Below are 25,716 nucleotides of genomic sequence, written 5' to 3' on the forward strand. Positions count from 1 at the left end.
AAATGATACCAATACTTTGGCATTTGTTGAGGCTGACTTTATGGACTGGTACATGATCCCAAGCTTCAGAAATGTTCTCTGTGTACTTGAAAAGAATGTGTTTTCTTCAATTGTAGTTGAATGTATTTCATGCATATTTTATGTGTCCCTTAGGTCAAGCTAATTTATTATGCCATTCAAATTTTATGTTTCATTACTGAGTTTTTAATTGTGAAGTCTAACAGTTACAGAACAAGGCACGTTAAAACGTCTAAATATGATGATGGATTTGTTAATTTCCTCTTAATTCTGAGTGTTTGCTTTAGTTTTGAAATTGTTATTAGCTGCATACAAGTTGAGGATTTGTAGGTACCTAGAATTTAGAATTTTTATACCTTCCAGGTAATTTGAGCTATTTCTCATTATGTGGTGACTATTTCCATCTCTAGTAAGTTTTGTTTTTGACTTAAATTCTGTTTTGTGTGATATAGATAGGTTTTCTTTTGGTGAGTATTTTCCAGATATGTTCCTTTTTTTTGGTATGTCTCTTATTACCACATATAGTTGATTCCTTAATATAGTTTGACCGTTTTTATATTTTAACTGAAGATTTTAATCGATTAATATTTATCATCATGACAATTGGATTTATTTCTACTGTCTTGTGTGTTTTGTGTTGGTCCTACTTTATCTGCCCTATCCCTAACATGTTTTTTTTGGATCAAGATGTTTCCCCCTCCCCACCTTCTTTACTTCATTTTCCCACTCTATCCCACTTGGTTGGTTTTTATGCCTGTCATTTTTTTAAAAAATCCAGTCTGATGATCTCTGTCTTTTCATTGTTGTGGTTAATCTATTAACACTTAAAGTAATTATTGTTGTTATGGGTTTCAAAACCCAGTAATATTTTATTATCTGTTTTCTGTTTGTCCCCCTATTTTTCATTCTTTTCATATAGTAATTTTCTACCTTTTTAGTAGATTATTTGAAAAATTTTAAGAATTACATGATATTTAATCTATTGGCCTATAAGCTATACTTTATTGTCATATTGCTTTTAGTGGTTTCTCCAAGGATTATAATATATATTCTTAATGTTTAAGTCTAGTTACAGGTAATATTGTGTCACTTATATATACTTACATAAGATGTAGAAACCTTGTAACAATGTAAATCTAATTCTTATTCTTTGTGTTACTAATCATCATGTACATTATATCTATGTACCTAAAAAATGCTCAGGAAACAGTTTTTGTTGAAATAATCACTTATATTTTAAACAGTTAAAGATGCGTATCTGTTTGTCATTTTCATTCATCCTGAGGAACTTCTTTGTGGTGTTTGTTGAAGTGAAGTTTTCTAGAAATGAATTTTTCTTAATTTTCTTTTGTCTGAGAATGTGTTTATCTTGCCTTCATATTGAATGATATTTTGGGTATATATAGAATTCTGGTTTAAATTTGATTTTCTAGCCTCCACAGTTTCAGATGAAAATCATCAATAGCTTGAATCATTGTGCCTCTGTATGTAATATAGTATTTTATTTTTCTCTGGGTATTCTGAAGACTTTATATTTGGTTTACAGTATTTAACTGTGATGTGCCTAGCATGGTTTTATTCATCTTTATTCTGGTTGGCATTTGCTAAACTTCTTAGATTTGTAAATTTATATTTTTTAACAAAGTAGAAAACATCTAGCCATTTTTCCTTCAAATGTTTTTTTTCTGTTCCTTTCACTCCTCTTCCTTTCTGTACCTTCAGTTAGATATATGTCATAATTTTTGATACTGACCCTTATGCTTGAGTTTCTGTTAATTTTTTTTCAAATTTTAGTCCCTCTGTTCTACCTTCAGTTTTATTCAGTTCCCCTTCTTTTATCCCCATTGTTTTCCAGCATATTCAATACATTATTTATTGAGACACTTGTATTTTTAAGTTTTTAAAAGTATTTTAAGGCTTTTCCATCCAGTTCCTTGTTTTAGTTCTCTGATGAGATAGTCCTGTCTTCTCCTTCACTGTAAGCATATTTTTCATGGTTTTAATAGCTTCTTTAAGATTCTTTTCTGCCAGTTCCAACATCAGAATCATCTATGGATTAGTATCCATTGCAGTTTTTTTCTTTTGAGACTGTCATGGGTTCCTCCCCCCCCCCCGCCGCCCCCTCCCCCAGTATATTAAGTAATTTTTAAAGATTTTTGTTTTACTTTTAGCGTTAGTACAGAGCTTTCACCTCCAGAAGACATTTTGCTCTGTCTGGAGGCATGTATGGTCGTCACATCTGGAGTAGGAATGCTGCTTGAATCTAGAGGGCAGGGACAGAGACGCTGCCAAACATCCTACGATGCAGAGAGCAGCACCTCTGATCCTCACAAAAAAGGTCTGGTCCAAAAAGTCAGCTTTGCTCAGGATGAGAAACCCTGTCCTAAAGAAATTCATTGAGTGATGCTAATTTTATAATGTTAGCTTTCTGAATAGCTAAGGGGAATCCCTTGTAAAATCCATTTTCTTTCATTGTTTATTCGTACAGGGAAAACCAATTCTCTGCTAATATTGTTGTTCCAGAACCACATGGATAAATGTAATTTAAACTTGTCTTACCAAATCAAATATCTCCATAGGTTTTCTTCTTTCTTCCTTTTTTTCTTTTTATTTCCAAAGATTACATTTGAGAGCTCAAAATCATATTAGTATAACCATCCTTTTTACCTACTTTATTGAATTTCTTTGAATTTTACGTTTTACAACTGAATATAATCCAGTAAATCAAGTAAGTTGGGAGGCTGGGGAAATCATTAGTTTAGTATTATAATTTAAGGAAGAAAAAGTACCTGAAATATGACATTACCTTATGTATAATTGATTGTGTTTTTCTGTTTGCTGTAGAATAAAGATTAGAAATGCCCCCACCCCCTTTTTTTAAACTCTAGAGCATTCTTTCTGTATACTTTTTCCATATCTCGATTTGGTTTGAAATGTAAATGAACTTGGGTTCTATAGTAACACTGAAGAAGAAAAGAAAAGAAAAAGCCACCATTTCTATTTTTCATGTGATGGAATTATGTATAAGCTGACAAAGAATTAATCTTTAGTAGTATTTATCTTCAAAAGCATTTATAATTATATTTTATTTAATTAGTGATGTAGGATTAAAATAATCAAAATTGCTTACATAAATCTCTTGGAAATCACTTGTCAGGCAAACTGTAATCTTACAGATCAGTGGCTATCATTGTCATTGTTACTGGCTCTCAGAGCAGTGACAAGCAAGGCAAATAATGCTTTTTTCCCCTTTTAAAGCTTGGTTTTCATGAACCCTGAATAGAAGATAATTAAGAATGATACCAGCTTTTATTACATAATACACCAATTATACTTTTTTGCCAACAAAATAAAGCCTGCGAATAGACTTTAAAAAGCAAAGTTGGCTAAATGAGAATTAGTTTCATTTATTTAAATAGGTCTTCATCTGTATTTCATGTCATCGTTAACACCCATTTCTTTAGAGAGAAAAAAATTATAATGTCTCATTTAGTTCCTTATTTTTTTCTTGTCCAATTACCTTCAGTTGTAGGACAAAGTTATTTTCAGCCTTAAAAAAAGTTTTTGGAAGCAGTTTTACAGTTTATGAGATTGGGAAAGAATTCATCCTGTTCAATTGCTTGTTACAGTAGGCTTCTGAAAAAATATCTTTGACTAAAAATGTAGGCATCTTCAACTTGTAGAGCTTTTCCTCTCCCTGTTATTGTTTTAAAATGTTATTGTTTTAAAGGTTATGTTAAAAACCTCTAACATATCTAATTTGACTTTATATTCAGGTTCTTAAATCTGTTGTGATAAAGCATATCAATTAGTTCAGTTCAGTCTAGCTGCTCAGTCATGTCCGACTCTTTGCCACTCCATGGACTGCAGCATGCCAGGCTTCCCTGTCCATCACCAACTCCCAGAGCTTGCTCAAACTCATGTCCATAGAGTTGGTGCTGCCATCCAACCATCTCATCCTCTGTTATCCCCTTTCTCCTCTTGCCTTCAGTCTTTCCCAGCATCAGGATCTTTTCCAGTGAGTTAGTTCTTCACATCAGGTGGCCAAAGTATTGGAGTTTCAGCTTCAACATCAGTCCTTCCAGTGAATATTCAGGACTGATTTCATTTAGGATGGACTGGTTGGATCTCCTTGCAGTCCAAGGGACTCTTAAGAGTCTTCTCCAACACCACAGTTCAAAAGCATCAATTTCTTTGGCACTCTTTATAGTCTTTCTTTATAGCTTTCTTTATAGTCCAACTCTCACATCCATACATGACTACTGGGAAAATCAGTAGTTTTGACTAGATTGACCTTTGTTGGCAAGGTAATGACTGCTTTTTAATATGCTGTCTAGGTTGGTCATAGTATTTTTTTCCAACAAGCAAGTGTCTTTTAATTTCATGGCTGAAGTCACCATCTGCAGTGATTTTGGAGCCCCCCAAAATGAAGTCTGTCACTGTTTCCATTGTTTCCCCATCGTTTGCCATGAAGTGATGGGATCAGATGCCATGATCTTAGTTTTTTAAATGTTGAGTTTTAAGCCAGCTTTTTCACTCTCCTCTTTTACTTTCATCAAGAGGCTCTTTAGTTCTTCTTTGTCTTCTGCCATAACAGTGGTGTCATCTGCGTATCTGAGGTTATTGATATTTCCCTTGACAGTCTTGATTCCAGCTTGTGCTTATCCAGTCCGGCATTTCGCATGATGCACTCTGCATATAAGTTAAATAAGCAGGGTGACAGTATACAGCCTTGATGTACTCTTTTCCCAATTTGGAACCAGTCTGTTTTTGTATGTCTGGTTCTAAGTGTATCAGTCAGTTAGTGCTAATCAATATCAATTAGAGCTTCCTCTAAATTTCTGCTTTTTTTAGTCTAGTCTGTGTTGTCTTCTTTAGTTTTGGGGGTTGGGAATGTAAGGCTAATTTTATTTTTTAGATTATGTAGTACATTCACATTTGCACAGAATTTTCAAAGGGTGTATAAAACTTTTTCCTCTTAACATTGCCCCCCAACTACCTATTTTTCTTCTGTATCGTTCTTGGTTAATTTGTTTCTTTGTTGTTCAGTGTTTGCATGTTTTATGCATTTTGGGTACCTTGTTTTTATTATCTTAACAAATTTAATGAGTTTTAATTGACATAAAGTGCACATACTTTAAGTATATAGTTTGATATGTTTTTTCTATGTCTGGACCTGTGAGACCTTTCCCACAATCAAGATAGTGAGCATGTCCATCACCCCAAGGTACCCCTTTGCTTCCTCCCTCCTCTGCCTGTTCCCTCCTCCAAAATTCATGTAATCATAGGATCTGTTTTCTGTTGGTATGCATTTGTCACATTTCCTAGAATTTTATATGATGGAGAATTCAGGATGTTCTCTCTCTCTCTCTCTCTCTTTTTTTTTTTTTTTTGGTCTGACTTATTTCATTCAGTGCAATTATGTGTTGACTCATCCATATGTCTTTCTTGTTGCTGAGAAGTATTCCATTCTATGATGTAAAATAGTATGTATATATTTTTCTGGGCCCCTGATTCTTGCTAATGTTTGGTCTTTGACCCAGGTTCCTTACACAGAGCTCCTAAAGCTCCTGTAATTTCCTGAGTGGTAGGAGTGTCTGACACAGAGCTTCTAAAATCCTTTGGAATTTCCTGGGTGATAGAAGTGTCTTTTGTTCTTATGAAGTGATTTTTGGTGGGCTTCTAGAAGGGGGACTGGTCGCTGCAGAGATGAAGCTGTGTTTAGAACTTTCAGCCAGAACCCCATCCTCTGGAGAGGGGAGATGAGCTGGAAACTGAGTAAACAATCAGGCGTGCCTATCTGATGAAGTCTCTGCAAGCATCCCCATACTATGAGGTTTTGAGAGCTTGTCGGTTACTGAACCCATAGAGGTCTGGGAGGGTGGCATGCCTAAATAGGGCATGGCAGCTTTCTGCCTCTTCCCTATTTTTTGTCTGTGTGTATCTTCATCTGGCTGTTTACCTATATCATTTATTATACCCTTTATAATAAACTGATGAATGTGTTTCCCAACCCAGGGATCGAACCCAGGTCTCCTACATTGTAGGTGGATTCTTTCCTGGTGGACTGAGCCACCAGGGAAGCCCAAGATTACTGGAGTGAATAACCTATCCCTTCTCCAGGGGATCTTCCTGACTCAGGAATTGAACTGGGGTCTCCTGCATTGCAGGTGGATTCTTTACCAGCTGAGCTACCTGGGAAGCCATATCGTTCATTAGATTCTTTTTAATAAACTGGTGAATGTATTTTCCTGAGTTCTGTGACCCATTCTAGTAAATTGTTGAACTCAGGGAAGGGGTTATGGGAACCCTGATTTATAGCTGGTGGGTCAGTATTACTGGGGACAATGTGTTACTTGCAATGTGTCTGAATTGGGGGCAGTCTTCTGGGATTGAGTCCTTAACTTGTGGGATTTGCTACTAATGTAAAGAATCTGCCTGCAATGTGGGAGACCTGGGAAGATACGCTGGAGGAGGGCATGGCAACCCACTCCAGTATTCTTGCCTGAAGGATCCCTATGGACAGAGGAACCTGGCTGGCTACAGTTCATAGGGTCGCAAAGAGTTGGACACACTGAGTAAGCAGCAGGTGGATCTTGTCAGAACCAGACTGAATTGTAGAACACCCAGCTGGTGTCACACCTTAGTGTGGGGAAACTCCTCATATATTTGGTGGCCAAAAGTGTCAAAATTGTTGTGAGAGTGAGAGCAAAAGGAAAGATGATATGTTTTCCCTAATAGCATAAGGATATGCCAATTTGTTTCTTCATTCACTTGTTGATGGATATTTGGCTTGTTTATAGTTTGTGGCTATTGTAAATAATGCTGCTATGAAAATTCACATGTAAGTCTTTGTATGGACATAGGTATACATTTTTCTTGGGTAAATATCCAGATGTGGAATGGCTGATACTATCCTAGGTGATTGTTTAACTTTAAAAATAAAACGAAACAACAGCAACCTGCCAAACCTTCTTTCTGAAGTGGTTGTACTATTTTATATGCCTAGCGGCAGTGTATGAGAATTCCAGCTTTGGTATGTCCTTGCCAGCACTTGGTATGGCCAGTTTTATAAATTTTAGCTATTCTAATAGTTGTGTAGTGGCACTAATTGTAGCTTTAATTTGCATTTTCCTGATGACAAGTGATGTTGAACTTCTTTTCATGTACTTGTTTGTCATTTGTTTATCTTCCTTGGTAGAGTACCTATGCAAATCTTTGACCAATTTCTTACTTATTTAATTTTGGGGTTTTGAGAATTCTTATACATCAGAATATAAGCCCTTTGTCAGATATATGATTTGAAAATATTTCAGATTATTATAGATTTGCATTTCAGATTATTACAGATTTACATGCAGTTTTAAGACATAATACGGAAGGATCTTGTGTACCCCTTACACAGTTTTCCCCAAAGGTAACATTTTATAGAATTAGAGATCACAACAAGGGTGTTGACACTGATGTAGTCGAGATACAGAGCATTCTCATTATCACAAGGATCCTTTATGTTGCTTTTTTATTGTCACTCTGTCTCTCTTGTCTCCATCCTCTCCTTAATTCTGGCATCCGCTAATTTGTTCTTCATTTCTACAGTTCTGTCAATTCCAAGAATATTACATAAATAGAGTTGTACAGTATTAACCTTTTGAGATTGGCTTTTTTCACTCAGCGTAATTTTCTAGAGATTCAGCCATGTTGTGGGTATCACTGACTTACTCCTTTTTATTGCTGAATTATATTCCATGTTATGGCTATGCCACTGTTTATTTAACAGTTTTCATATTGAAGAACATCTGAATTGTTTCCAGTTATTAGCAGTTATAAATAATGCTTATAAATACTTGTGTAGAGGGAACACAGTAAACATAAAGTCTTCATTTCTCTTGTATGGTGTCCAGGTGTGCAGCTACTGGTCGTGTGGTATTTGCATGTGTTTTTTTTTTTTTTCCAGCGTGCCTGTACCATTTCACATCCAACAAGCTATGAGTTATCCAGTTTTTCATGAGTGTTTGGTGTTGTCACTATTTTTTGTTTTAGCTATTCTGAGATGTGTGTAATCATATCTCACTGTGGTTTTAATTGAATGGCTTATGATTGTTGATTATCTACTTTCCTGTATCAGTTGCCGTCTATGTATCTTTAGTGAATTGTGTTTTCATCTCTTGTCCATGTTTTCATTGGATTTTTGCTTTTTCACTGTTGAATTTTGAGACTACTTTATATATTCTAGATACTAGTTCTTTGTTGGATATGTGGTTTGCAAGTATATTTTTCCCCAGTCTGTAGCTTATCTCTTCATCCTCTTAGTAGAGTCTTTCACAAAGCAAAAGATTTTGATTTCTATGAGGTCTGATGTTTCTGGCTGTTATTTTAATTTCTTCCCTGTTCCCTTCTTCTTCTCTTGCTCTCTTCCTTTGTGGTTTGATGACTTTGCTTAATGGTATGGTAATATTCCTTTCTATTTGTCTTTATATAAAGAGGTTTCTGTTTTTCATTTTTTTCCCCAAGTGTGTTTGTAATTTCTTATTGAAGCATTTATATCATGATTGCTTTACAGATCTTTGTCAGATGATCATCTGTCATCTCAGTGTTGGGTTTTATCTTCTTGACATCTTCCTGTTTCTTGATATATTGAATGATTTTTAGTCGAAACTTTGACAGTTGGGTAGTATATTCTGAGTGCCTAGATCATATTTCAGAGAAGGCAATGGCACCCCACTCCAGTACTCTTGCCTGGAAAATCCCATGGATGGAGGAGCCTGGAAGGCTGCAGTCCATGGGGTCTCTAAGAGTCGAGCATGACTGAGTGACTTTACTTTCACTTTTCACTTTCATGCATTGTAGAAGGAAATGGCAACCCACTCCAGTGTTCTTGTCTGGAGAATCCCAGGGACGGAGGAGCCTGGTGGGCTGCCGTCTCTGGGGTCACACAGAGTCGGACACGACTGAAGTGACTTAGCAGCAGCAGCAGTAGAAGATCATATTTAATCCTTGATTTTGCTGTTTCAGGTTACACATGTCTTCTTCTTATAGTCAGGTAGAGGCAGAAGTCCAGATTCCTCACTTGGCCTTTGTTGGAGTGCGTGGGGCCACTGTATTTGGCTGCAGTGCAGTGATTACTGTCTATAAGTTTCTGTCTTACTAGGATTTGTCTTTTCTTATTCTTTGACTAATGGGAGTACATCTTTGTTGGTTTTTGTTTTTTTTTGGTCTGTGCCTCTTGGCATTTCCAGGTTGCTGGCTTCTTCAGCTCTAAGTCTGAGTTGTATGAGACAATAAGAAAACCCAAGGAAATCTCGTGTCATTTCTTAGGTCCTGTGCTGCCTGGCTGATCTGCCTTCTCTTCTTCACCTTTCAGAGTCTTCTCAGTTTTGTTTTATATGTTACATCCAGAGTTTTTAGTTGTACTTATCAGGAGAAATAGAAAAAAGTCCATCTACTTATCTTTCCAGAAGATCAAATTGCACCTTAAAAAAAAAAGAGCTCTAACAGTAGAATTTAGGGATGATTTCATATTAGTGTATCAATTGCATGCTTAATATTTTGCTTAAATTATTGCATTGTATTTCATTTTATAAATGTATCATAATTTTCTAACCAGTCCCCTCCTGATGGACATTAATGCTGTTTTCAGTCTTTTGCTTGTATAAATAGTGCTTCAGTGAATAAAGTCGTATGTATATCACATATATGTATCAGATTTCATGTATCCACTATAGCTATAAGACAACTCATCATCCATATCATCTTAGGAAGCTATGTGTTCATTTGACAGAAGAGTCACTTTGTCCTGGAGGGAATTAGAGTTTTTCATTTTAGACAGGTCTCAGTGTGAAAAAGTCACCCTTGTATGATACATGCTACATCTGTCTTCCTACAATTTCCCTGGTGAATTCTAGTTCTAACTGGGGATGAAGTTAGGACAAATCCAGCTCTCTTTCCTTATAATAGCCCTCAGATATTCAAAGATGAATGTCTTTGACACCTATATCTTCTGTTCTCCAGCCTAAATTGAAGATACCCTCCGTCACACTTGGACAGCTAGAGGTGAACAAACTATCATCATCTGTATGTGGACTGATCGTTGCAGTAGAACAGGACTTATGCAGAAAGATTCGGGGACAGCCCCGTCATAGTTGAATTATATTTTCAGATGTAACCATAGTGCCTTCCTTGCCTGGAGTTGGTAGTATTTCTTAACTGAATGAATGTCTTATAAACTAATGAGTTAATGATTCCTGAACTTATGCTTAACTTAAATCCCCAGTTTTTTTCACATTTACTTCTGCTTCTGATTCTATACTTGTTTGTTTACTTTGGGGGATAGATGACAGGACTTTACATTTGTCCCTGTTTGACTTCATGTCATTAGAGCTATCCAGCTATCCAGTCTTCCAACATTTTCAGATTGTTTCGGATACTAATTCTGTTCTTTCGTGTTTTGTCTCTCAGTATCATGTCATCTGTAGTGCTTGTGTGCTGCCAATATACTTATCTGAGTATTTAAATGGGATATGTTATATTTAGATTTACATAAAAATATTCATAAAATCTTTAAAAAAGAGAATTTCCTGGAAGTAAACTTGCCTGGATCTGAGGGTATATGTACTTTACATTTGATAGTTATTGCTAAGTAGCATTCTGTAGAAATTGTCAGTCTGAATCATCCTGAATGTTGTCTGCACAGGCAGGACTCCTCTCATATGAGACAAATAGAGCCCGAAAGGTTATTTTGAAGCACTAGATCATAGCATGCAACTCTGATGTTATTTTATGGACCTTCCAGGATTTCAAGAACATTTTTTGTAAAAAATTATTTAAAGTATAAGGAAAATATAATCTTACCTTAAGAAAATTTTTGTATAGTTGCTGTGTATGGTATTTGTTAATATGTTTGGTAATTGGGTTTTATAGTTCTTCATTCTACCCAAGTAAACTTAGATTTTCTTCAGTAGACTTTTCTGTCTATATTAAATTCTCATTTGGGTTTAAATTATGCTCTTGTGGCTGCTGATGTTAAGCAGTACATCAGTTGAGCAGTTTTTCTCAATTTAGTGGGTCATTCAAATTTGCAGACATTTCTTGTGCTTTGGTTGTTATTGTTCACTAGTTATTTGTTATGATTTTCAACCCAAGTTTCCCCCAAGGGATTTTTTCTTTTTCTGATAAATCAACGAGAGTGATAGGCAGGCTACTAATTTTATCATTCTGAATGCAGTCCTGCTGTCCATGCATGTACACACACACACACACACACGCGCACGCACACGCACACACACACACACACATATAAAATGGGTACTTTTGGCTTCATTTCTTTTCTCAATGCAATGTCTATGTTGTTGTGTATTCTTTTTATTGCTGTGTAACATCCCACTGTGTGAACAGACTAGTTTATTCTTCTACAGAATGCATTGTTCCAGTTTTAGGTCATTATGAATAAGGCTGCTATGAACATTTTATACATGCCATTTGGTGAACATATTGTTTTATCTCTTCTAATATCTTTTAATCAAGATTATATTAATCTCTCAAAATTGTCTGCCAAATTTATTCCTCACTTTACCTTTTCATACTTACCTTTTCCTGAGATGATAATCTCTTAAAATTTATATAAAGTAAATGGCTTTTATTTTGGATCATTAATATAAATGTGACAAGTCAGAATTTGTTGTTTGTTGTTCATTTGCTCAGTTGTGTCCGACTCTTTGTGACCTCGTGGACTGCACCATGCCAGGCTTCCTTGTGCTTCACTATCCTTCAGAGTTTGCTCAGACTCACGTCCACTGAGTAGGTGATGCCATCCAACCATCTCATCCTCTTGTTGCCCCCTTCTCCTCTGGTGTTCACTCTTCCAGCATCAGAGTCTTTTTCAGTGAGTCAGCTCCTCACATCAGGTGGCCAAAGTATTGGAGCTTCAGCATCAAACCTTCCAGTGAATATTCAGGGTTGATTTCCTTTAGGATGGACTGGTTGGATCTCCTTGCTCTCCAAGAGACTCTCAAGAGTCCTCTCCAACACCACAGTTCGAAGGCATCAGTTCTTCAGCACTCAGCCTTCTTTTGGAGAAGGAAATGGCAACCCATTCCAGTATTCTTGCCTGGAAAATCCCAGGGATGGGGGAGCCTGATGGGCTACCGTCTGTGGGGTCGCACAGAGTCGGACACGACTGAAGTGACTCAACAGCAGCAGCAGCAGCCTTCTTTATGGTCAAACTCTCACATCCGTACATGACGACTAGAAGAACCTATAGCTTTGACCATATGGACCTTTGTTGGCAAAGTGATATCTCTGCTTTTTACTGCACTGTCTAGGTTTGTCATAGCTTTTCTTCCAAGGAGCAAGTATCTTTTAATTTCATGGCTTCAGTCACCATATGCAGTGATTTTGGAGCCCAAGGAAATAAAGTCTGTCACTGTATCCATTGTTTCCCCATCTGTTTGTCATGAAGTGATGAGACCGGATGCCATGATCTTAGTTTTTTGAATGTTGAGTTTTAAGCCAGCTTTTCATTCTTCTCTTTCACTTTCATCAAGAGGCTTTCTACTTTCTATAGCCTTAATGAATTTGTAAGACTACTATGAAAATGCTACTTTTTTGTTGGAAAGGGATTGTTGTTATTACTGTCATTATTTGCTTGATTGTTTCTCTTTTATAAGAATTTCCTTTTATCTTTTTAAAAAAATATGTTTACTGTTTCAGAGAGCGTGACACAGGAAAGGAGGCCTCCCAAACTTGCATTTATGTCAAGAGGTGTTGGGGACAAAGGTTCATTCAGTCATAATAAACCAAAGGCTACAGGTACGGGTTAATAAAATACAGGTCTTATTTATATGATTTTTGATTTGCCATAGATTAAAAAATGTTGAAAAGTATTACTCCTTAATGTATATATATATTTTCTTCTTTCAGATATTTTTAGTAGTTTACTAAACAAGTTTATAGATGGTGTTGCTTAAGCCAAGACTTCCCAACCTTTTTTAATTAATGAAAATTTTCCTGTGAGGACCTGTGTCTTTTTCTGGTCCATATAAGCTGATTTTTGGAATCCCCTACTTGCAACATTTGTATATATAGCTTATGTGTGACTCAGTCACTTAGTCGTGTCTGACTCTTTGCAACCCTTATGGACTGTAGCCCTCCAGGTTTCTCTGTGCATGGAATTCTTCAGGCAAGAGTACATTCCCTTCTCCAGGGGATCTTTCTGACCCAGGGATCAAACCCCGGTCTCCTGCATTGCAGGTGGTTCTTTACTGTTTGAGCCTCCAGGGAAGCCCCTATATATAGTTTATAGTTGCACTGTACAAAATAATCTTTTATGGGTAATGTTATATAGGATAAAGTATACTAGAGATTATGTGAACTTTGCTAATAGAAGTGGCACAAGTTAAATTCCAAACTGCTAAGCAAAATTTTTGTCTTTCTTCCAGAAACTCCCTCACAGTACATGTAGAGTTCTTAGTTGTTTTTTGTTTCGCTTCCACATAGGTCATAGATTTATTAGGTGATAGTTATGTAAGCCAAACAGCTCATTTAAAAGGTGGCAAGAACTGTTCTAAACCCATATATAGGTTAGGAAAAGATTATTTTTCCCTTGGTTTCAGTTCATTAAAAAGAAATTGTACTCTAAGAAATATTTTATGTGGCATTGGACCCTGAGAGACTTTGAATTAAATAAAATACATAGGCTGTAGTATTTTTTATGTTAACTTATGAATCTAGATAGATAGTTCAACTTGCTGCTCTCACTTAAATATAAATAGCCTAAAGATTTTAAGACACGTGTGCTACTTTTGTTGCAGCAGATTTTAGTTATAGGAATGAAGTATAGAGTTATCTGCTTAAAATTGAAAAAGAAATCAGATGTATATGGGTTCTAAAGACACCACTGCTCTCAACTATAGCATGTCCTCTTAGTACTAGGACAGGGGAATGTCTTGCCCTATCTGTAATATAGCTACGCTAATGTTTTCTTACATTTAATAAGTCTAGTGCATAAGAATACTGCTTCACTTTTCCAGAGACAAGAAGAAACCCAGCAAGGAATTTGTTAACTAACAATTCCAAAATAGTTAAACTTTAAATCTTTTAAACTTAATAAGTAAAATTAATTTATATACATTTGAAGAACTTTTGAGGGCAGCTGTTTTAGAGTAAGAGGTTAAATTTGTGAACGAAGAGATTTGTCAGATGAAACTGGGGAATGATGATTTTTGACATTTGGAAAAAAGCCATAGTACATGAGGTGATTTTTTTTAAGTAGTTTTTTTTTTTAAAGGTAGGCTTTTCTTTTATATTGTCTACTCTTATATTGTCTCTTGCACTGAACAATCTTTTTGATGTTGCAAAAATGGTTACCAAATTTTTCAAAGCTGAAGACACAAATAAAATATATTGTGTTTGCATACATCTGTTGGTTCTAGAATTGTGATACCATATGCATATTAATTTCTCTTATGGAAAAACTTTCACATCATATTGGCTTTATTTTTAAAAGAAATTCTTCTTGTTCCATAGGATCTACCTCAGACCCTGGAACTAGAAACAGATCTGAATTATTTTATACCTTAAATGGGTCTTCTGTTGACTCACAACCACAATCCAAATCAAAAAATTCATGGTACATTGATGAAGGTAATCTGTAATTTTAGTTTTTTTTTTTTTTTAATAATGATTCTGTCCTTTTAACTTACCAGAGAGAAAAATAGCTTTTCATCAGTATATGTAGTTTTTGGGAACAAAATGAGTAGACCATAAAACTTTCTTTATTGATAGTGCTGAATTAAAATATTGTAGACAGTTTGAATGACACTGCTATAAAGGTTATTGCAATATTTAGAAAATGTATCAGCAGCTTGTTTTTTTCACTTCATTCATCTGTTTAAGGTAGAAGATCTCTAGAATCAATTGAATTGTTTAAAGACTTCTTGCTCTCTTGATATCCTTAAACACTGCTTTTAAAAAACCCTACTTTCCCTTGGTTCCAGGACATCACTTTCTTCTGGTTTATTCTTTTTGTTGTTGTTGTTGTTGTGCATCTGTTCAACAAATATTTATTGAATGCTTTCTGTGTTCCAGAAACAGATGTAGAATTTCAATCTTGATGAGCATAATAAAAGCATATGATGCATCCTTAAATTAGAAAATAGAAATAATTTAGTTGTAAAAGAACATTGTTTCTATCATTGTTTTGCTTATATAGTTTAAAAGCTATTCTCTGCAACATTTGATTCATTTATTTAAAAAAAAAAAAAAGCAAATACTGAGTATTTTCTTAGTGGCTGTGAATCCAGCCATGGAAAAGACTAACGAAGTTCCCAGTTATAGGCAGCTTATATTCTAGTTGGTATGATAGACAATAAATGTATAGACACATAAGATGATAATCAACTGTGACATGTGCCATGAAGGAGACACACAAGGTGATAGCAGCTGGTAGGAAGCCGGCTCCCAGAGGGTGGTTTGGAAAAGGTTCTTTGAGGAAATGATATTTATGTGAGATCTGGATGGTATGAATGAACCTACCAGAGAAAGAGCTTGAGAAGAGCATTCTAGGCAGAGGAAATAGCAAAGAACCTGAAGTGAGAAATTTTTATATCTGCGGAACAGGAAGTAGGGGCAGGCCAGAGTGACTGCAGCAGGGTAAGCAAGAAGAGGTGTATGAAACGAATCTGGAGAGGCAGGCAGGAGCCAGATCATCTAGAACCTAATAAGTATTGGTGAGAAGCTTAGTATTTATTGAAAGAATACTGGAAAGCCATTGAAGGTTTTAAACAGGGGAATGACACAAGATCACGTAAGATCTTTAAATTTTAAAAAGATCTCACTAGTTGTTGTGTGGTAATTAGATTGGCAAGTAGAGGGCGGAGAGACCAGGTGTCACTGGCTGCAGTGTGAGGGATGATGGTGGCCTCGACTGTGGAGATAATGGTAGAGGGTAAGAGTGTTGGACACATTGGGGATATATTTTGGAGACAGAAACAAGACTTTGCTTTATGGAACTGAGTGTTGGGCTTGGAGGGTTGAGAGTTTGGAAAAGAAAAGAATTAACTTTAAAATAGATCAAATATGAGTAAAGAATCTTAAATGAGTTAAAGTGTTAAGTATAGTAAATACCCTTGTAGTCACTACTCACTTTAAGAAAAAGAACACATTATCATTCCCTTTGAAACCCCCTTGGCACCTCTTCCTAGTGTCACCCCCTGCACTCTCCTCTGAGCTACCATCATCTTTAATTTAGTATTTATCATTCTCTTGGTTTTCATGATCTCTTTATGAGTTTGTCTATCTAAATAGCATACTGTTAGTTTTGCATGGTTTTGAGTTTTATATGCAAGGAATCAGACTGCATGGATATCGTGTTACTGTCTTCCTCAACATTATGTTCTTAAGAGTCATCCAAATTGTAGTATGTGATTATGATTTATTAATTTTCATTGCTGTATATCATTCCATTCCATTTCATTGCTGTGAAATATTTAAATATACCACAATGTAATTGTCTCTTCAGCCATTGATGGACTTTTGGATTGATTTTATTTTCTTGCTATTATTGACAACTCTGCTGTTAACATTCTTATCCATGTCTAGAGTATGTTCCTAGGAGTGGAACATAGGAGTAGGAACATGTTCCTACTATATGTGCATGGAATATGCACATCTCTCCTTTACTACATAGTGCCAAAGTGTTTCCCAGCATAGTTATGCCAGTTCACACTCACATCAGCTTTGTGTAAGGGTATCATTTACTTGTCATTCTCACCAACAGTTAATGTTCTAAGATCTTTGCCTTTTGAAGTGATATCTCATGTTGGTTTTGACTTTCTTTTATTGTGTTTCCTAATGAGGACAAAAATATTTTCATTGATTTGTTGGTGATTTATGTTTCTTTTTCTATGAGTTGCCTTTATGAGTCTCTCTTGGAAAGAGAAATTTTTTTCTGGTCTTTCTTAAAAACTTGATTTATAGACCCTTTTCAAATACTAATCCTTTGTCAGAAATAAGGATTACAAATATTTTCTCCTTATTTGTGGCTCTTATTTTTATTCTTGCTACAATGCTTTTTAGTGAACAAGTAGCTCTCAATATTATTGTGGTCATACTTGTCAGACTTTTCCTTTATGATTGTATACTCACGTTTAAGATATTTTCTCTACCCTAAAGTCACAAAGACCATTCTTCTTTATTCTCTTCCCAAATTTGTAGTTTTGCATTTGATGTCTTTAAGCCATTTGGAAATGGTTTTTTTGTAGAGTATGACAGAAGAGTTTCAATTTAATTAAAAAAAATATAGATAATTGATTATCCCAGCACTGTTTATTAAGACGTTTGTTCTTTCAATGCTGATTGGCAGTGCCTGCTTGGCAATTATGTTAGTTATTTTAATGAAGCAGCTTTTGAATTTGGTCTCTTAATTCACTGATTCCTGTTTTTGTGTTTATTCTTTCTCCTTGACTACTTTTTGGGAGGTTATTCTGTTGTTTTTCTAACTTATTAAGTTCTATGCTGAGTTTATTAAAATTACCTTACCTTTTTGCTAAAATAAACTACAAAGTTTATACATTTCATTTATAAGTATTACTTTAGTTGTATTCTACCAGTGTTCATTTTTTCTCTTCCTTTTTTCCTTTATTTTAAAAACTTACTTTATTATTTCTTCTTTGATTCATTAGTTAGAAGTGTCTTTCTTAAATTTTTTGCTGTCTTTTTTATATTAGTTTTTGTAACTTGATTGTATTTTGGACAAAGAATGTAACTTATACAGTTCCAATCAATGCTATATTTTTTTGGTTTGAGTAATTGGGAGCCATTCACTGAGGCAGAAAAATTTGGAAGTGGGGAAGGAGAATCAAGAGTGCTGACTTGGAGACAGTAAGTTTGCAGTGCTTATGAGAATCATACTAGAAGAGGTCTGGTGGGCAGTTGGACTTATGTATGTACATTATTCTTGGATATGTTTATCTAATTAAGAATAATTTTTTATAGTTGCTGAAGACCCTGCAAAATCACTTACAGAGATTCCTCCAGACTTTGGACACGCTTCACCACCACTGCAACCTCCTTCCATGAACTCACTCTCCAGCGAGAACAGATTTCATTCTTTACCATTTAGTCTGACAAAGATGCCCAACACCAATGGAAGTATTAGCCACAGTCCACTCTCTCTGTCAGTTCAATCTGTGATGGGTGAGCTGAACAATGCCCCTGTGCAGGAGAGTCCACCCTTGGCCGTATCTTCTGGTAACTCACATGGCCTGGAAGTGGGCTCGTTGGCTGAGGTCAAGGAGAATCCTCCTTTCTATGGGGTAATCCGCTGGATTGGTCAGCCACCAGGCCTCAATGAAGTATTAGCTGGACTGGAACTGGTAATTAATTTGACCTAAAAATTGTATTTCTTTTCCATCTGGGGTTTTGTACAGAATTTTCCTTATTATATTTTTTTGGTGAAATATTTTATTTGTCAAAAAGCCATCACTAGAGAAAAATTTTATTACGAATTGCCTGACTTCCTTTGCCACCAGTTAAGCATATGATCCTCTTGTTCATGATGTTAGTTTGATGTATGTTCAAGGAATGAAAATAGATGTTTAGGCTAATGTGTTTAGGCTCATTATATTAAACAGAATACGGTAAGGAAAGCAAATTTTTTTTATCAGTTTTTCTTTTTCTTTTTTTTTCTTAACCTTCCTTCTACAATCAGTTCCAATGTTTATATCATTGACTTTAAGATTAATCACCATTTTAAGTGACATTTTGAAATCTTTCATTGTGGGAAAGATTTTGGAAATTAGAATATTGCTTGACATTTCATAATCAGGAAAGAGAATTTGAGTACACTTAGGTTTTATTTAAAAATGTTTCTTATCTTTTAATTTGTTGGTTTGCAGGCTATGGAATGCTAATTTTTCTTTTTGAGTGGTTAAAATAAATAGCTTTGTTTGCCCTTCTCTCCCTACTAGTTTTAATGCTTTTGGAAATGGTGCAGAAAAGTCAGTGAACCAGGGAAGGTTTAAGCATGTATTCAAAAGGGAAATACATTGAGGATTTTATGCTGAAATAAGGCATTAATTTCTCAAATTGTTAGTCATGGGCAGAAACACTAATTAGTCAACCCCCTTTTTCTGATGAAGTTCTCAGGACAGGTGTGACAAGGGAGTTCTAAGAAAAGGTTAACTTAGTTAACCCTAAGATAAACAGGTCTTAGTTCTTTGTATATGTCTTTGCAAGATGCAGAATAATGCATGTCTAAGCTTCTTTTTTTTTTCAGGAAGATGAATGTGCGGGTTGTACAGATGGAACATTCAGGGGCACTCGCTATTTCACCTGTGCCCTTAAGAAGGCGCTGTTTGTTAAACTGAAGAGCTGCAGACCCGACTCGAGGTTTGCGTCCCTGCAGCCAGTTTCCAATCAGATCGAACGCTGTAATTCTTTAGGTATTTGCCTGCCTTTCATTTATTTACCAATCTGAAATGATTCTAGTTCTAATCTCATGTCATTTTGCAGTAGATAGTAGTAACAGTGTTTCTTTCTTTCTTGCCAGTGTTCATCAGGCTTTTAAATCAGGAAAAAAAAAAAGATTATTTGGTCCATAAGAAAGTTACATTTATTCTAAGAGGGGACATTTAAGAAAAAGTAATAGCCAGGAAACTGTGCTTGAGACCTTAAAAATTGAGAAATAGTGGGATTTATTTTTCCCTTTCTGTTTCTTACAGACATTTAATTTTCAACAACATTTAATATTCAACAACTCAGGAGGTAGAGATGGAAATATGGCCTTTTTTGTATGGCACTGATTTTCATCTCTTTGTATTGTTCAAGTATGTTAGTCAGCATATCTTATCAAGAATGACTTTCTTCTCAGTGTATTGTCTAAGTACCTCAATAAGCATATCTTATCAAGAAGTCAGCATTATTAGAAGAAGTAGTTTTAACTGCTTGATGAAGGGCTGATCCTTTCATCACTTATAGTAGGTGGCAGTTTCCTGATACTGACCCTTTCCAGTTTTGTATCGTCATGGTGAAGCATCTTGAGGGTTAAACAGGTAAAAATAGGAAAATTATTTTTATGAAAAACATGTTTTCTTACAGTAGAAATAGTGCTTTAAAACTTTTTGTTTTCTTTTCCAACTTGAAAAATGAAACATCTTCAGACAAAATATTTGGGAAACAAAATAGTTTGCTTGGCAAAGATGCTTTTTTACATTGCTCAATATTCTAAAGTGTTTTTTAAATTGTGGAAGAAGTAAGGTTGAAAATGAATGTTAGCTTTTTTTTATAAGCCAGGCTGAATAACAATTAACCAAAACCTACCTTTAATTTAGTTTTAAATTGAGTAATAAATTGTGTGTCAAAATACAAAAAGATATTTTTAAGTGAGGAAATATGTATGGGAATATATACTAGATTAGCTTAAAAGAGTTGTTTTCATTTTTATCTTTGCAGCATTTGGAGGGTACTTAAGTGAAGTAGTAGAAGAAAATACTCCACCAAAAATGGAAAAAGAAGGTTTAGAGATAATGATTGGAAAGAAGAAAGGTATCCAGGGTCATTACAATTCTTGTTACTTAGACTCCACCTTATTCTGGTAAGTTTAAAATTAATGCGCTAGGAATATAATGCCACGGGGGCAGGTATGTGTGTGTGTGAGCGAGGGAGGGAGAAGGAGGGAGAGAGATGGAGGAACTGCCAGCTGGCTCTGAATGGAGAAACTGGGGGCTCGGGTTCAGGAAAGACAGGGAGAAGGAGATCAGCCCTGGGATTTCTTTGGAAGGAATGATGCTAAAGCCGAAACTCCAGTACTTTGGCCACCTCATGTGAAGAGTTGACTCATTGGAAAAGACCCTGATGCTGGGGAGGGATTGGGGGCAGGAGGAAAAGGGGACGACAGAGGATGAGATGGCTGGATGGCATCACCGACTCGATGGACGTGAGTTTGAGTGAACTCCGGGAGATGGTGATGGACAGGGAGGCCTGGCGTGCTGTGATTCATGGGGTCGCAAAGAGTCGGACACAACTGAGCGACTGAACTGAACTGAACTGAACTGATATGCTCCTGGGAAACTACTGAGTATTGTTTTCTGTGCCTGTATCCAAAAAATGAGTATAAGAAGTCATGCACTGAATGATGGATAAGAGGAAATGGTGGTGTTACAGGTGGAACAGATATTCTGAGTGTATGTGGGAAGGCAAAGGACTGAAAAGAATAAGTACAGGATCTTTGTGCACAAATCAAATAACAGGACTTTCCATAAGTCATTGACTGATTTGGGTGTTTGTTTTACTAGGTAGAGGCAATCATAAATCTGCTTTAAAGAATTATTTTCAGTAGAAGCAGTTGCCCTTGTTTATGTAGTTTATTCCAAAGTTGAACAATTTAACATGGCAAAAATTTTTATGCTCTGAAGATTGAACCAAGTATAGTGCTAGTTAAATTGAGCATAACCTGCCAGCTTGGTACAGCCATGTTGTAAGAAGTAGGAAGTTAATAAGATGTTAAAATTTCAAAGGCAGGAAGAAGAATAAGTGGAGGGCCATTTTGGGGGCAGAATATTTTCAGTCTCTCTGAAGTGTTGACAAAAGCAAGAATTGATGTAGTATTCTTCAGATTTTATGATAAAACTGTGTTAGCCAAATTTTCTTTTTTCTTTGATGTTAGCATGTAACTGCTGTTAGTCCCAATTGATTTTGACATTTAAAGTAATTTAGGTCTCTGCAAGAGGGTGTGATGAGAAAGAAGTATAATATCTAGAATGGGTTGCGTATTGGCAATGTTTTTACCTTGGGAGGTTAGTTTCCAGACTTTCTTCTCTGTTGTCTATTTGTTAACTCAGATCTGTAGGCTTTCTTTCAGTTTTGGCAAAGAACTTTTTACCCAATAGGTATATTTTTATCCTTTAACACTGTCAATCAACAGTTTACCTTCTTCTTCTCTCTCTCTTTTTTTAAAATAAACTAAGCAGCAGTATTTCTTTATTAAAGATTTACTTATTTATTTTATATTTTGGCTGTAGTGGGTCTTTGTTGCTGCATGCAGGTTTTCTCTAGTTGTGACAAGCAGGGGCTCATTGCAGTGCATGGGTTTCTCATTGTGGTGGCTTCTCTTGTTGTGGAGTGCAGACTCTAGATGCACAGGCTTCTGTAGTTGCAGTGTGTGTGCTCAGTAGCATTGGCCTGAGGGCTCTAGAGTACAGGCTCAAGAGTTGTGGCAGAGTGGCTTAGTTATTCCACCGCATATGGGATCCTCCTAGACCACGGGCCAGACCGGCATCCTCTGCATTGCAAGGTGGATTCTGAACTACTGGACCACAAGGGAAGCACTGTAGTTTACCTTCTTGATATTAGTATTCTCCTTATCATGGGAGGATTTCTGGGCCCTAATGAGTGAGCCATAGGAAACCTGACAGGGGTTTTGGTTGCCTGTATTAATGAAAAACACTGATTTGTATGTTATGTGTTCTCTCTCGTGATTTTTCTCTTCATATTCTTTTTAGTATGTGTTTCTCAAAAACGAGTGTACTTCCAGCATGAGGGAAAGTATTCTTTTTTATTTTTCAGCTTATTTGCTTTTAGTTCCGTTCTGGATACTGTGTTACTTAGACCTAAAGAAAAGAATGACGTAGAATACTATAGTGAAACTCAAGAACTCCTAAGGACAGAAATCGTTAATCCTCTGAGAATGTAAGTAAAAGATATGTAGTTATTTTTCCCTTTAGATGGTGTCTTATTGGCTGCTTCTTGGTACAGTAATTAACTTATTCTCTGCTTTCATTTAATGCGAAATGGGAGAGAATTACTTCTCTTGGTGAAGTATTAACTTTAAAAAAAACTTTTGGCCCTTGTACTACTTTAACATCTGACCAAAGTGTGGCACATAGGGCATGCCATGAAATGTTGAAACCATTTGGTAGCATACACTCAGAATAGCTGATATAAAGTACTTGGGACTTCTACCTTCTCCAACGCAATTCCTAAAATGTTCCCTGATAGCTCAGCTGGTGAAGAATCTATCTGCAATGTAGGAGACCCTGGTTCAATTCCTGGGTTGGGACGATCCCCTGAAGGGATAGGCTTCCCACTCCAGCATTCCTGGGCTTTCCTGGTGGCTCAGACGGTAAAGAATTCGACTACAGTGCAGGAGACATGGGTTTGATCTCTGGGTTGGGAAGGTCCCCTGAAGGAGGGCATGGCAACCCACTCTAGTATTCTTGTCTGGAGAATCTCAAATGACAGAGGAGCCTGGTGGGCTATAGTCCATGGGATTGCACAGAGTCAGACACAACTGAATGACTGAGCACAATCATGCTTACTAGCCTACTTGGTATGATCTGGTTTCTTAAACTTAATTTTATCTGAATGAATAGCAGCAAGGGAAATTTTTTATTTATGCAGTAGTGAATATTTAATAGTTTTGTATTAGAAATAGATGAGATATATTTTACTGACATATTTCTTGGTTAAAGGAAGATATTTGGGTCTCCTTCCACCTCCCTTAAAAAGGTGATGATTTTGGTCATTTCCTAGTTTAAGAATTTAAAATATGTCTTTCTTTGGCCACAGAGAGCAATTTGTAGTGGTAGAAGTACAAGACATCTGGTAAGAGCTTTTGAAAGTGGTGGGAGGAATATGGGGATGATGTCACATTATAAAATTTAAACTATGAAGAGTCAGGGCTGTAGATCACAAAATAAATCCGTTCTTTCAGGAACACAGAGAGAAAGCTATGTAAAGTCCATATTAAACTAAACTTAAATTTTGTGACATATTTTTTTAACAATGGAAATTAATAAATATCTTGATATAAGATTGCAAAATGCAGAACACTGAAATATAATGAGCATTCAGAAAGACCTATTATATAACATGACTAGGAAAGTATATTTATAGGTGAATAATTTTTCCACTTGTATCTTTTCTTTACCTTAAATTCTATTAGTGATGAAAAAACTATAGTTTTCACTTAAGATAATTATGAGTCTTGATTTTTACATCAATTATTTTATATTATATTTGTATAAATACAAATTTTTAAAATACTATCTATTCCTCCCCCCAGTGATTGATACTAGAACAAGACAAATTAAATCCAAAACTAAGGCATGTGACCACTTCCTTATTTCCTTATTTCCTTCTCAGTTCAGTTCAATTCAGTTGCTCACTAAAACACCATAAATCCATTAATAAACATTCTTCGAATATTGTTGTCCAACCCGTTAAGAATCATGGTTAATCAGACTTTGTCATCCTGTCCACAGCAAGAAACTTACCAAATGCCCTGTTTTGATCAAGATTCTTTTTGTCTACAGCAGTCATATCTAGGTTATAGCTGACTAGTTTTACATGGGACTGAATCTGTGCCTTCTCCATTTCAAGCTTCTCACAGGCAGATACCCTGTTTTTTTAACCTTACTCATATTTGTATTCCTGGTGACCAAAAGGTTAGATTACTGTGTAAGTGGTACGTGTTCAATATATGTTGGCTGCAAAGAGCTAATGAGTGAGTAAATAGTAGATAGGAAAAATGGTTATAAGATTATCTGGTACTGACTTGCCTTTATTAAGCCCATGGTGGCCTCTAAGGTGTCTTCTGAAGCCATTTTTAGAATTAGAATTTTGTCAAAGATTGAGTTTCCTGTATTCAGACAAAGATGAGAGAAAATGTAATTATGATAATTGGTTTGACTGCAGATTTTAGAATTTCACTTTCTTATGACTGCCCTTTTCCATTTCCCTTGGTAGCTATTTCATCCTTTAATATTAAAAGGACTTTCTCTCAAAATTGTATATTCTATTTTGTAAAGTAAATGTTTTAATTCCTTAAGGACATAGAGAAAACAGTCATCATAAATTAAAATTATTTTTTTCTTTTATTACTGTATAATAGTTATTTCAAAATTTGTAAACCTCACGAAGCTTATTGTATTTTAAAAAATACTTATAAGCATATTGATTTATGACACTAGATTTATGTAAGAAATAACATGATTATTAAAAAATGTGTTATGCTCATTGTAAACCAACTATATACTTCAGTAAAATATTATATTAATTTAATATGTATGCTAGAATTAATAGTTTTTTACTAACAGATATGGATATGTATGTGCAACAAAGATTATGAAACTGAGGAAGATACTTGAAAAAGTTGAGGCTGCATCAGGATTTACCTCTGAAGAAAAAGGTGACTTTTGATTTATAGGATTTGCTTTAAAAATAACTTGAAGGCATAAATGCTAATTTATTGGCTGAAATGTTATATCTGTGTAGTTTTGGGGGTTTTATTTTAAAATATAATTTTTCCTTTGTGATGTACAATTTTCTTCCCTTTTTATAAATACTTTCTCTCTTCTAAAATGAGTGATATGTGAAATAATGAACCCCTTTAAGAAGCTGACTGGTTTTAGTATATTATGAATACATAAGGAGAATTTCCATCCAGCAATGATACTCAGAGGTGTTTTCTTTACTCTGGTGAAGAGTTGCGCTGAATTTCCCACAATTCCCACTTTGCTTTCCTTGTTATTAGGTGAGTTACAAATGACTGATTAGGATTTAAGATTATGGTCAGAGACAATGTTTAATCTGTTCATTAGCTAATGAATTTCCTCAGAGGTTCAACTCCTGACTTTGAATGTGTTAACAGTATATTGTAACCAACTTTAATATTTACAGTCTTGATAATTATTTAAATAACAGAAA

General features: G+C 35.5%; 1 protein-coding gene across 15 annotated transcripts in view; it reads left to right on the forward strand.

Annotated features, from left to right (window-relative positions):
* CYLD (CYLD lysine 63 deubiquitinase) overlaps window positions 1-25,716 on the forward strand; it is a 66,896-nt gene that overhangs the window by 23,139 nt on the left and 18,041 nt on the right. For all 15 annotated transcript variants that reach the window (XM_042231609.1, XM_042231613.1, XM_015100436.3 and 12 more), the window contains 7 exons: window positions 12,724-12,822; window positions 14,539-14,655; window positions 18,007-18,386; window positions 19,289-19,454; window positions 20,464-20,605; window positions 22,576-22,698; window positions 25,107-25,198. In XM_042231609.1, coding sequence (XP_042087543.1) covers window positions 12,724-12,822; window positions 14,539-14,655; window positions 18,007-18,386; window positions 19,289-19,454; window positions 20,464-20,605; window positions 22,576-22,698; window positions 25,107-25,198 — 1,119 coding nt within the window. The remainder of the gene's footprint in view (window positions 1-12,723; window positions 12,823-14,538; window positions 14,656-18,006; window positions 18,387-19,288; window positions 19,455-20,463; window positions 20,606-22,575; window positions 22,699-25,106; window positions 25,199-25,716) is intronic.

Source organism: Ovis aries, chromosome 14 (assembly GCF_016772045.2).
Source record: "Ovis aries strain OAR_USU_Benz2616 breed Rambouillet chromosome 14, ARS-UI_Ramb_v3.0, whole genome shotgun sequence".
NCBI classification, from domain to species: Eukaryota; Metazoa; Chordata; class Mammalia; order Artiodactyla; family Bovidae; genus Ovis; species Ovis aries.